The sequence below is a fragment of the Mesocricetus auratus genome, unplaced genomic scaffold (assembly GCF_017639785.1).
Source record: "Mesocricetus auratus isolate SY011 unplaced genomic scaffold, BCM_Maur_2.0 Super-Scaffold_100006, whole genome shotgun sequence".
NCBI classification, from domain to species: Eukaryota; Metazoa; Chordata; class Mammalia; order Rodentia; family Cricetidae; genus Mesocricetus; species Mesocricetus auratus.
The window spans coordinates 86,215,190-86,227,897 of NW_024429190.1; the positions used below are offsets into that span (position 1 = coordinate 86,215,190).

The following is a 12,708-nucleotide window of genomic DNA, read 5'->3' on the forward strand; positions in this document are numbered from 1 at the left end:
TTAAAAATGTATTCTTTCCAGAGGGTTTTCTTAAAATGTCAAGTCCTTATGAAGTCCCATTTCTCAGAGCAATATTCTCCTATTTCCTTTTGTTAGCTCTCTGGCAAGACTACTTTTTCCAGCTGTGGATGATAACTTGCTTAAGTTCCTTTATGATGATAATCAGCGTGTAGAACCTGAGTGGTATATCCCCATAATCCCTATGGTTTTGATTAATGGTGCAGAGGGCATTGGGACTGGATGGGCTTGTAAACTGCCTAACTATGATGCTAGAGAAATTGTGAACAATGTCAGACGGATGCTAGACGGTTTGGACCCTCATCCCATGGTAAGTTTTTGTGGCCTATGTTGTTTACTTAAATAATAATGGATAAATGACAATTTTTAGAAAAATAATTCAATCTTTTTATTTTAGAGCCATTGTAGAATGGATCCTATTAGGATATAAATGTATATTTTCTTACATGAAAGATATAAATGAATGAGTCTGAAAATAAGATTTATGGAAAGAAACAGTTTTAATTTTCAAGCTGAAATAACAGATACCAATTAAACATTTTAAAAACAAATTAAACTTATTTTCTCATAGTAAAAAAACAAAAGAAAATTTAAAGTACTTTGTATTTCAGGCTTCAAAATTTCTGAGCTATATAGAGAATGGTATCCTTATTACACTCATATATAGCTTTGTTTTTGTCCTTAAAGTATTAAGTTATGAAACTTTTCCTTATAATGACATATGTACACACATGTATATTGTAGAAGAGGGCATTAAGTTCTTTCCCCTTTCGCTGTCTTACTGTTTTGTGATTACATGTCTCACTGAACTAGAAGCTGGCTATGTCAGCTAGACTGGTAGCCAGTGAGCTCCTGATATCTACCTGTTTCTGCCTCCCTATGCTGGCGTTACTGGTGTATGCAGCCATGCCTTACTTTTTATGTGGATATTGGGGATTTGAACTTAAGCCTTGTATGCATCCACAGCAAACATTCTTACTTACTAAGTTCCCAAGCTCCAAGCTACTTTTTTATGATAGTATTCTATTTAAACTGCTTTAGATGCATTCAATAATGATTGAGCTAGTATACTCTATTAGTATATGCTTCTCATGTGTTTGTATCACATGGCCCTGTGCTAAGAGGTGAATTAAAGAGTTAGGGTCTTTGTTTTCTAAAGTTAATATCTTTTCAGGAAAGGATATTTAGGGCTTGAAATTTATAGTAATCAAAGATACTCAATATGCACAAAATGTCCCTGGCTATATGTTGAGCTTCTTAGTGACAGAAACAAGTATGGATTTTAGAGGAGGAAATAACCTCTTCCAATGGTGATTTGGTTGAGAATGAGTAAATTTATGTTGGTGAATAAAATGGTGAGCTGAGTGTGTGTCAGAGTTAGTACACATAGTCCTTTGTTGTTGTTGTTATCATAATGGGATGCCCAAGACAGACTACTTTTTTGAGGGAAAGGGCCTTATTTCACTTCATAATTTTGGAGTTTCAGAGCCTAGAGGCCTCTTCTAGTGATGGCTTTTGTGTTGGCAGAGTCCTCTAGCAGTATAGGACTTCGCATGCTGAGAAACAAGGAGTGTGTGTACATGTGTACATGTGTATGTGTGTACTTGTGTGCATACATTCGCTGTCTTTCTGGCCTCCTTACTTACATAGTTACTAGGGTTCAGTAGTATTAGGATTTTTTCATGGGGCTTCACCCTGATGACCTTGCCTAATTAATCCTAACCATTTCTTCAAAAGCCTTACCTTTAAAAAGCACAGTCATATTTCTTACAATAGTAATTATATTTTCACATGAAACCTTGGGGAAGCATTCAAACTATTTAAATGATAGCAGGTAAAACAAAAATTCACAATCTTCAAGCAGAGCATGGGAGAAAAGTAGTAGTTCTGCAGAGAAAAATCAGATAAAAATTAGAAAGTTCAGTTGGATCCAAACTACAAGCCATTCAGTGTGAAGCATCAGGAGTTTGAATTTATAGAATATTCAGCTAATATAGAAGGAATTCAAGGGCAATAGGCTAGGAAGACTAGAAAAATGTTGAGAAGATTAGGTGATGTTCAGATTATGTTGACAAAAGCTATGAATTCAAGATCAAGGAACTTAACGAGCAACAAGTAAGCATAAGACGTTTAGTTTCAGTCAGAGTAACCTGCCATTATAAGTAGACCATGTCCTAAGGGCTGTTTAGAGGTGGTACTGGCACTCAAGAACAAAGTCAAACTCTTAAGTTGTTTCCATCTCCCTGCAGCTTCCAAACTACAAAAACTTCAAAGGCACCATCCAAGAACTTGGTCAGAACCAGTATGCTGTCAGTGGGGAGATATTTGTGGTGGATAGAAACACAGTAGAGATTACAGAACTTCCAGTTAGAACTTGGACACAGGTTAGTATAACCATGTTAGAAGGGCATTGTTTTATTCTTTATGGCACAAATAATACACCTAATTGTTCTGTGTCTGCATAGGGCTTGATTATATATTTATTTTTTACCCTTGTATTTGAATTTTGTGTTTTGAATTTTTTAAGCATATATAAAAAAATAGTGTGTCTTATAGTAGGTCAGCAGTTCTCAACCTGTAGATCATTACCCCTTTGAGGATCAAACTACCCTTTAACAAGAATTGCTTAAGACCATTCAAAAACACAGATACTTGCTTTACAATTCATAACTGAAGCAAGATTACAGTTATGAAGTTGCAACAAAAAAACATTCTATGGTTTGGGGTTACCACAACATAAGGAGCTATATATACTAAAGGGTCACAGCATTTGGAAGATTGAGAACCACTGACTTAGGTGGTGCTATCTTTCTTCCTTTCATTCATTCATTTTTAAAGAGATTGTATGTTTGTGTTTGTTTTAAAACAAAAGGCATGGAATGAGAAATATTGTAAGCCTATATAAATATGCTCAGTAAATTCAGATCAGTATCAGTTGCTTTAAATCTAAATAGGGTGCATACACTCTACTGGGTCTAGCAAATGTCATGGTTCTTATATCCATTGACTTTATGGTGCCTTTAGAGTTTAAGTGGATGAGAACCAGAACCATGCCCTTGTATGTCTTTTCTCACTACCACCTATATCCCCATATATTACCTTTGTAGTGATGGACAGAACTACAAAGATAAGAATTTCCTTTTTGCCTCCATAAGATTTGAGAATTTTTAAAAGATTATGTGATTAATGAGAACATGATAGTGTGTTATAAAAATATTTATTGTATTTTTAAATGTTTTGTAGGTATACAAGGAGCAGGTTCTAGAACCTATGCTTAATGGAACAGATAAAACACCAGCATTAATTTCAGATTACAAAGAATATCATACTGATACAACTGTGAAATTTGTGGTGAAAATGACAGAAGAAAAACTTGCACAAGCAGAAGCTGCTGGACTGCATAAAGTTTTTAAACTTCAAACTACTCTTACCTGTAATTCCATGGTAATATATTAGTTAATCTTTCTTAATGGCCATTGGATTATCATAATATGAGTGATACTTATAAGCTTAGATGCTTAAGAATCCAGGGATTAATTTCTTTCCTCTGGGTGCTGGATACCAAACTTACATCTTCTACAAGAAGTTATATGCGTTTACCCACTGAACTCCAGCCCACTAAGAAACCTTTTAAAAATAGTTTATGTATCAAAAGTTATTACTATTTTTAACTCTCTGCTATTTTTGATAATTGTGCTTATTAAATTCCTACCACTAAAGGAATATTTTATAGAAATGTTATTAATAATTTTTTGTTTCAGTGGGATTCAGAGGTATTGTTATTTCAAATACTATAGATATTATATAAATTAAAATACCAGTACAAATTTATTAAATTTAAAGAAGAAAATTTTGTATTTTGTGTAGGTACTCTTTGATCATATGGGATGTCTGAAGAAGTATGAAACTGTGCAAGACATTCTGAAAGAATTCTTTGATTTACGACTAAGTTATTATGGTTTACGGAAGGAATGGCTTGTAGGAATGTTGGGAGCAGAATCTACAAAGCTTAATAATCAAGCCCGTTTCATTTTAGAGAAGATACAAGGGAAAATTACTATTGGTAAGGCATAGCCTTTAAAGATTTGAACATTAGTTAAAGTGGAAAAAAGTCTTTATTAAGACATTTTTATCAGTAGAATATAAGCAAATACAAATTGATCTCTTTTCTTGATCCTAATTTTATTTTTCCCTCACATAGAGAATAGGTCAAAGAAAGATTTGATTCAAATGTTAGTCCAGAGAGGTTATGAATCTGACCCAGTGAGAGCGTGGAAAGAAGCACAAGAAAAGGTAATCACTTGAGAAAAAGATCCTCAGAGAAGCTCTGAAAACCAGCTTCCAAAACAAACAATATCTCCAACCCCAAAAGTTGGACTTTAGAAGTGGTGAAGGTGCTAAGTTGGCTGTTTGGGGACTGAAAGCTTCTGCCTACCTACAGAGCAGACACAGTCTAGGAGTTTATAGTGCACACCCATTCCAGAACACTGTCTCCACCAGGGTCTAAGAAATGATACCATGTTGAGAAGATCTCTTTGATCTTTTCTTTAAGTCTGCTATTAAGAGGTTGATTTGTCATGGTGGTTTCTATGAGGTACATTCATACTATCTGAAAACCAGACTGGTAGCCCTCCAAATCATTCCATTGTCCAGTCTGTGATGATACTGTGGCATCTGGTCACCACTTACCTAGTCTAGAGTGGTTGGGGCTGGGAAAATGAGAGACAAATGTTCTTTGACACCATTGACATCAAGCATGTGTTCTGCCTGTTTATATTTTTGGTCTGAAATTTAAACACTGTAATTAAGTTGTCCATTTCAGATAATAAAGTAATATTAATTCAGTGAATGAAATATTGAAACCTTAAGGATCCCCTCAAGAGTTAGTATCTTACTAGTGTTGATAAAAAGGTGATTTTAAAAGGAAGTACCACATTGTGATTGAGAACAGAAATGTAGAAAAGTTTAAAAAATGCAATGATTAATAGTTTTAGATACCGATATAGATTTGAATATATAAGATAGTGGTGTTAGTATTGTTTAAAATAGTTAAAATTGTATGATATACTTTGAACTGATATGTTAAATTTCCCTCACTTTTGAGTTCTCAACCATAATTTTTTGTATTTTTCATCAAACTATATTCAAATGCTGCTTTTATTTACATAATTTTGAAGTAAATATGTTAAAGTGAGTAAAGTTAGAACAAATTATGCAGTGTCAAGATAATAGGCTTATACAGCATTTGAACAAAGTAGGACAGGACAAGATGGACAGTTTTTACAAATATGATGAATGGAGCACATTCTTTCATCTTGCTATACTTTATTGTATTGCTGAACTTCCAATTATGCTTTATATCCTGCTCAAACTTCTCTGTCATTTTGGTTTAAATTCAGTGCTCACTCAGTTTTTACATATAAGGGTGTCTTGGTTTCAGAATGCCCTACTTGTGGGAGCAGAGTTCATGGGTAAACTAGCTTCCATTATCACTATGAGCATTTTTGCAGCATTGTTGCTAAGTATATACTTGAAGGGAATAAGGAGTTCAGGAACCAAAATCAGAGGCTCTAGAGTGTGGGGCAAGAGAGAGAATTATAGAACAGCTACTTAGAAAATTATTTCTCACCCTGTGAATTCTGTCATTAAACATGGAAAAGTTCACTTTTTGTTGATTTCTAAAAGTGCCCTTCTTGTTAATAGTAAAATACACAAATAGTGCTCATTGATAATGCTTTTGGTGTTATGAAACCACACCAAATGGACTTCTGAAGTAGGAGTTTTAAACAGAACTGTATTGTGCTCTACTACCTCACAATGGGCTGCTAACCCAGTTGCTCCACAGCTCCACAGAAGCACAAGTTTCTTGAGGAATTTTTTAAAACTGCAGAGAAGTCTATGATTCATTATCTAGGACTTATAAATCATCTATCAACTGTTCTTTAATTGAATTTATAGTCTTACTTGTATTATGAATCATCTTGATTTACACTTTTAATTTTTATCATTTTATTTTCAAAGTGCACTCAGACCTAACTTTGTAGGAATACATTATTTTATTTTAAAATTTTTAATTGTAAAGCTGTTTTGTTGTTAAATGTTCATCTTGTTAGAGTGTCTTTGTCATTTTTAATTGTCTGAGTGTCTTAACCAATTTTAATTCAGTTTTATTTAATGTCTTTGTTTTTAAGCCTTTGAAGGCAATGGCACCTAAAATTACTTTTTATTGAATTCATTGTAATTTGAAACATACATAGAATTAGCATAAGAGGCTCCTTTAAATTGCAGTTATCATGAGTAAAATTTCAGAAAATCTCTCCACCTTAAAGCATCAACTTAGTCTTCAGTTAACTTATTTTCTGAGTTCTCATTTGAATAAGCCCTATGACAATAGGGAATTTTTATTAAAATTCATCCTTAGTGAGTATATGTAACATATTATATTTATTTTTTTACAAGAATTAAAACATTTTTATGAGTGATTTATTAGAGGTTTCATGTTTATTTACTGACAAAACATTTGGCTTAATAATTTTGAGATACAGTGCCTTTTCAAATTGGGACTTAATAAAGCAATTAACTTTTCATCAAATTTCTGAGTAAATAGAGATAAAGCATACTATTCCTTCTAGAGATTTTGTTGTATATCTTAAGAATATCTTAAACTTTTTTTTTAAACATAGGAAATAGGGTGTCTAGGCAATCTTGGTGGTAATCATAAATTTAATTCCTCCCACCCTAAAATGAGTAGCACGAACAGTGTACCATCTAAGCCCAATATGCAATGAAATTAAATGCTGACTTGATATTATAATAGACTTTAATATAAAGTTTGTTATTTTTTACAGGCAGCAGAAGAGGAAGACACACAAAACCAACATGACGATAGTTCCTCTGACTCAGGAACTCCTTCAGGCCCTGATTTTAATTATATTTTAAATATGTCTCTATGGTCTCTTACTAAAGAAAAAGTTGAAGAACTCATTAAGCAGAGAGATACAAAAGTATGAACTTTTGTGGGTTAAATAATTTGGAACTATTTCAGTATTATCCATATCTTTGATTTTATTTTTCCAAAGTATTTTGATTTGTCCTTTACACTTTTAAAAACTATTAAATGTTAAACTGTACTACTTTCTGTCTTTCTTTCTTTTTTTTTTTTAATTGTAGGGGCGAGAAGTTAATGATCTCAAAAGGAAGTCTCCTTCAGATCTTTGGAAAGAAGATTTAGCAGCATTTGTTGAAGAACTGGATGTATGTTGAATCTCTATTAAATATATATTTCAGGCTGGAAATGGGAATGTATTGGCCTAGCTCAGTGGGAATGCATTGGCTTGGAATGTGCAAGGCCTAAATTCAATCCCTAGTACTGCTAAATGAATAAATAATTTTTAAAATGGATTAAATATGTCTTGAAAATAATGTTTTTGAGATAATAATGAAAATTCTTTTTTATTTTAATTACTTCAGATTTTTTCTTTAACTCTGTATTAATGTATTTATAATCCAAGTTAAGATCAACCTAGCTTTACTTCTATGAAATTATAAGGAAAAGCTGTTTCTAGGGTAGATGAATATGAGTGCTATGGAGTTCAATATAGAATAAATTAAATTCCATTCCTTTCTCTTGATTTAATTCTCTTACCTGACTTCTAACTGTGCTAACTGATTTAATTTGACATTTTCCTGAAAAGAAGGTAAGGCCACTATATGGATATGATTTAATATGGGTATTTTGACTTCCTTTAGACTATAAGAAATTTCAATGTTTTTATGTTAGTGGAGTTCTATTTTAAAAAGTAAAAGTAGAAAAAAGATTTAAAATGTAAACCTTTCTAAAATTGCCTCTTAAAGTACTGGAATTAAATTAATGGCATCAGAGTCTGATTTTAGTTACCAAAAGTAAACATCCACTACTATTGCATGATGCTACTTTTTCACTTACTTCAATATTTCAGTTTATTAATGGTGTTATTATTTCATTATTTACTTTTCCTGCCCATGACTTCTGTTACAATTAGAATTTGTAGGAAACAGTGTATTATATTATTTGTCTGATGGAATTTTTGAAGCTTTTTAGTGCTGTTGTTGCAGGTTCCTTCTGTGATCTTTTAAGTACCATAGTACACATTGGCTGAATTAATTAGTTAGGTTTTTTTTTTAATAGAGTCATACTTTCTTTTTCTTGGCTTATATGTTAGGAAAAAAACAACAGCAGCAAACAAAAGAACTAATGTTGTGTTGTGTCTATGCTCAGTGGTACAGCACTTTACCCTAGTGAGTGGGATCCTAGCTAGCTAGGTTCCATCATATCACCATTACCACACATGCAAAAAATTTTTCATAAAAATGAACAAACTGATATTGAAAAGAAAATTGTGTCTGATATTGCTTTACATGTGAAGTGAAACGTGCCCATTTTGTGTTTATTTTGGTAGTACAGATTCTAGAGCTAAAATTGACCATTCAAAGCAATTTCAGGCCCTCCCAGTGTTGCTTTTTTTTTTTTTGGTATAATTGTTTTTTTTTTTTCATTTTTTAAATTTAAAATAGAAACAAACTTGCTTCACTTGTCAATCTCAGCTCCCTCTCCCTCCCCTCCTCCCCCACTCTCCCCACCAGGCCCTCCAATCCCTACTCAGATCCTCAGGGAGGATAAGGCCCTCCATGGGGGATCTCCAGAGTCTGTCATTTCATCCAGAGCACGGCCTAGACCCTCCCACAAGAGTCCAGGCTGAGAGAGCCTCCCTCATTGTGGGATGGGCACCCAAAGTCCATTTGTATTCCAGGGATAAATACTACCCAAGGCCCCATAGATTGCCTAGGCCTCCTCACTGACACCCACATTCAGGGGGTCTGAATCAGTCCCATGCTGTCTTCCCAGTCATCAGTCTGGGGGCTTTTTGCTTTTAATTTGTGATTTTATTATTTGATAATTAGCAATATTCAAACAAATTAAATTCTAAATATGCGGACTTGGAGAGATGGCACAGCAATTAAGAGTACTTGGTGCTTTCAGAGGAACCCATTTCAGTTCTTTTGACTCAAATTAGACAGTTCTCAGATAACCCCTGGCCTCCACAGGCTCCTATACAAAGTATGGTATATATGCATACACATAAATAAAATCATTTTTTTTTAATTTTAGAGAAAGTTTTAATTTTTTTTTAGATTTATTTATTTTATGTGTCTGGAGTGTTTTGTCTGCATGCTTGGTTCCCATGGAGTTTAGAAGAGGGTATCAGATCCCCTGGAACTGGAGTTATGAATGCTTATGAACCATCTTATGGATGATGGGAATTGAACCTGGGCCCTCTGCAAGAGCAACTCATGTTCTTAACCACTGAGCATCTCTTCAGCCCCAAGATACAGTTTTTTTGCTAAGAATATTTAGATTTAAATTTCATGACTCTGCATTCTTTATGTGATGCCATCAGCAGAACATACCTTGTATGCTGACACTGCATTGCATGTAATTCTCAAATGAAAGAAGTCATCCTTATACATAAGGATTCAGAACCTAGAGAAGTGGAAGTACTTGCTTAGAGAGGAGTTCTAATAGTGTGGTAAAAACAGTTATTAATCTTAGCCAAACCTTTTCATCATCTAGAATAGATATGATAGGTGTTTATAAAGCCTGCCACATGGTAGGTATCCTACCAATTGTCTGTTTCTTATTAAGAATATATAACTAGTAAGTAGAAGTACCAATATTGTATTGCAATGTATTTTATTTCAAACCCTATATATCAATAAACTTCTATTAAACAAAATCTATATAAATGTCTTTAAAGAGATGTCAATCTTCTTTGCATCTTTCCAAACTTGTTAATTATTAGAAAGAATAATTCTGTAGAATTTAGAGTGTGTCACATTAATTGTGGTTATATAGTCATTGATAACAAACCCTGTAAGTTCAATGTATTGTTTTTTCTTTCTTGCTTGCTTAATGAGATCATTATGACTAAAGCAATTGAAAAGAGTAGTTTCATACTGTTAATTATTTGTTTTAGATCTATTAATTTTTACTGTGCACTTGGGTGTTTTTCCTGTGTGTGTGCTTGGTGCCTGAAGAAGTCAGGAGAGGGGGTGAGATCCCCTGAAACTGGAGTTAAAGGTATATGAGAGTCACTATGTGGGTGCTGAGAACTGAACCCAAGTCCTCTACAAGAGCAACAAGTGCATTAACAGCTGAGCCATCTCCAGCCCAGCTTCATAACCTTTAATAGAACTGCCTCTGTCTGTGATTTGCAACTTCTGATGATGCCAGCTCAGTAGTGGTCCTGGATTATAAAGGACCTCTTAGGTCACTAATTACCATTACCGTATTGCATTAAGGGTAAGAAGCTATGCACATGAATTGGGATTAAAATTCAGGTCTTCTGACTTAAAAGTTTGTCTCCCTTCCCATTATTTTGTTTCAGATTAAATCAGCTGAAAAGAAAGCTTTGTTTCTTAATGGTGCATAATTTATTTCAGTTTCTTATGCAGTAGTGATTGTTTAAAGAGTTGTTTAAATATCTTCCTCCCCCCATATTTCAGAAAGTGGAAGCACAAGAACGAGAAGATATTCTGGCAGGAATGTCTGGAAAAGCAATAAAAGGTAAAGTTGGCAAACCGAAGGTAAAGAAACTTCAGCTGGAGGAGACGATGCCCTCACCTTATGGGAGAAGAATTGTTCCTGAAATTACTGCTATGAAGGCAGATGCCAGCAGAAAATTGCTGAAGAAGAAGAAGGTACCACATATTCCTGTTGTCAGCTCATTGGTAGACACTACTTTAAGCTTAATCATGCTTTATGGTTTTTAATGTATTTTGATGTGATAGGAAATTTTCTTTCTATGAGAGCAGGTGAGCTGTGGAAGAACACCCTATTGGTCAAAGATCACACATATGTTTAGAGTCACTTATTTAATTCAGTTTTGTTTCCACCCTCTCATCCCCTCTCTTTGACCTCAAACTCTTCTGCCTCAGTCTTCTGAGTAGATTGGGACTATAGGGGCCTGGCCTAAATTCAGTTCTACAATGAGAGAGAAACACTACCTAATATCTTTCTTTTTTGTTTTTGTCTTTTTTTCTTTTCTTTTTTTGGTTTTTCGAGATAGGCTTTCTCTGTATTGTTTTGGAGGCTGTCCTGGAACTCGCTCCGTAGACCAGGCTGGCCTCGATCTCACAGAAATCCGCCTGCCTCTGCCTCCCGAGTGCTGGGATTAATGGCGTGTGCCACCAACACCTGGCTTTTGTTACTTTTTTATTTCTTACTTTCATTTTACATTCCAGCCACAGTTCTCACTCCCACACCTCCCAGTCCCTTCACCTCCTGCCACCCCTCCTCGCTCCCCCCCCAGCTCACCCTCAGTCCACTCCTCCTCATGGGTAGAGGCTTCCATTAGGAGTCAACATAGTCTGGCACAATAGGTTGGGGCAAGACCAAACTTCTCTTGCATGCATTATGACTGAGCATGGCATCCTATTATAGGGAGTGGACTCCATGAATGTCTTTCTAAATTGAAGTCTTAGCAAACCTATCAACTTTATAAGTTTTAGTTCTATATCATGACTAATTAAGGGAATGTTAAGCAGAAAATAAGATTTATTTGGTTTTCAAAGTAACTTATCAACTTCTATAATCTTTTGTTTGTTTTTTGTTAAACTAATAAGCACATCTTGCATTTTTTTGTTTTTGTTTTTTTTTTTAATTTTATTTTCCAGTTTAAATTTAGATAAGAAACGAGGTTGCTTCACAAGTCAGTTCCAGGTCCCTCCCCCCAACCCCCCCGTTATCCCCTCATTTCCCCAGGGAGGGTGAGGCCCTCCATGGGGGTGTGCATAGTCTGTCATTTCATATAGGGCAGGGCCTAGACCCTTCCCCAAAAGTTCAGGGTGAGAGTGCACCTCACATTGTTCTATGGGAGTCCAAAGTCCGTGTGTATACGTGGGATGGGTACTGATCTGCTGCCCAAGGCTCAATAGATTCCCTAGGCCTCCTCACTGACACCCAGATTCAGGGGGTCTTGATCAGTCCCATGCTGGATTCCCAGGCTGATGCCTGGGATTCAAGAGTTAACCTTTGTCTGGTCAGCTGTTTCTGGGGGTTAAACCAGCCCAGTCTTGATCCCTTTGATCATCAGTCCTCCCTCTCTGTTACTGGCTTTCTTGAGTTCAGCTCAGTACTTAACCAAGGGAGTCTGCCTCTTCTTCGATCAGCCACTAAATCAAGTTTCTGTTTCCCAGACTCTCTGGCCATAGGATTGTAGGCTGGCACTCCCCAGATCTACGTCTAAAATCCATATATGAGAGAGTACATGCCATGTTTCTCTTTTTGTGACTGGGTTACCTCACTCAGGATGGTTTCTTCTAGTGTCATCCATTTGCCTGCGAATCTCATGATTCCATTATTTTTTTCTGCTGAATAGTACTCCATTGTGTAGATGTACCACATTTTCTCTATCCACTCTTCAGGTGAGGGACATCTAGGTTGCTTCCAAGTTCTGGCTATTACAAAGAAAGCTGCTATGAACATAGTGGAACAGACATCTTTGTTGTATGAATGGGCATCTTTTGGATATATGCCTAAGAGTGGAGTTGCTGGGTCTTGTGGTAGGTTTATTCCCATTTTTCTGAGGAATCTCCACACTGATTTCCAAAGTGGCTGAACCAGTTGGCACTCCCACCAGCAATGGAGGAGTG

The 12,708-nt window shown here is 35.3% G+C and overlaps 1 protein-coding gene across 1 annotated transcript in view; it reads left to right on the forward strand.

Annotated features, from left to right (window-relative positions):
- The window catches only part of Top2b (DNA topoisomerase II beta), a 64,890-nt gene that overhangs the window by 38,791 nt on the left and 13,391 nt on the right, over positions 1-12,708 (forward strand). The window contains exons 21-28 of the mRNA XM_005080981.4: positions 97-328; positions 2,268-2,402; positions 3,262-3,462; positions 3,886-4,081; positions 4,220-4,311; positions 6,867-7,022; positions 7,189-7,272; positions 10,561-10,755. Coding sequence (XP_005081038.1) covers positions 97-328; positions 2,268-2,402; positions 3,262-3,462; positions 3,886-4,081; positions 4,220-4,311; positions 6,867-7,022; positions 7,189-7,272; positions 10,561-10,755 — 1,291 coding nt within the window. The remainder of the gene's footprint in view (positions 1-96; positions 329-2,267; positions 2,403-3,261; positions 3,463-3,885; positions 4,082-4,219; positions 4,312-6,866; positions 7,023-7,188; positions 7,273-10,560; positions 10,756-12,708) is intronic.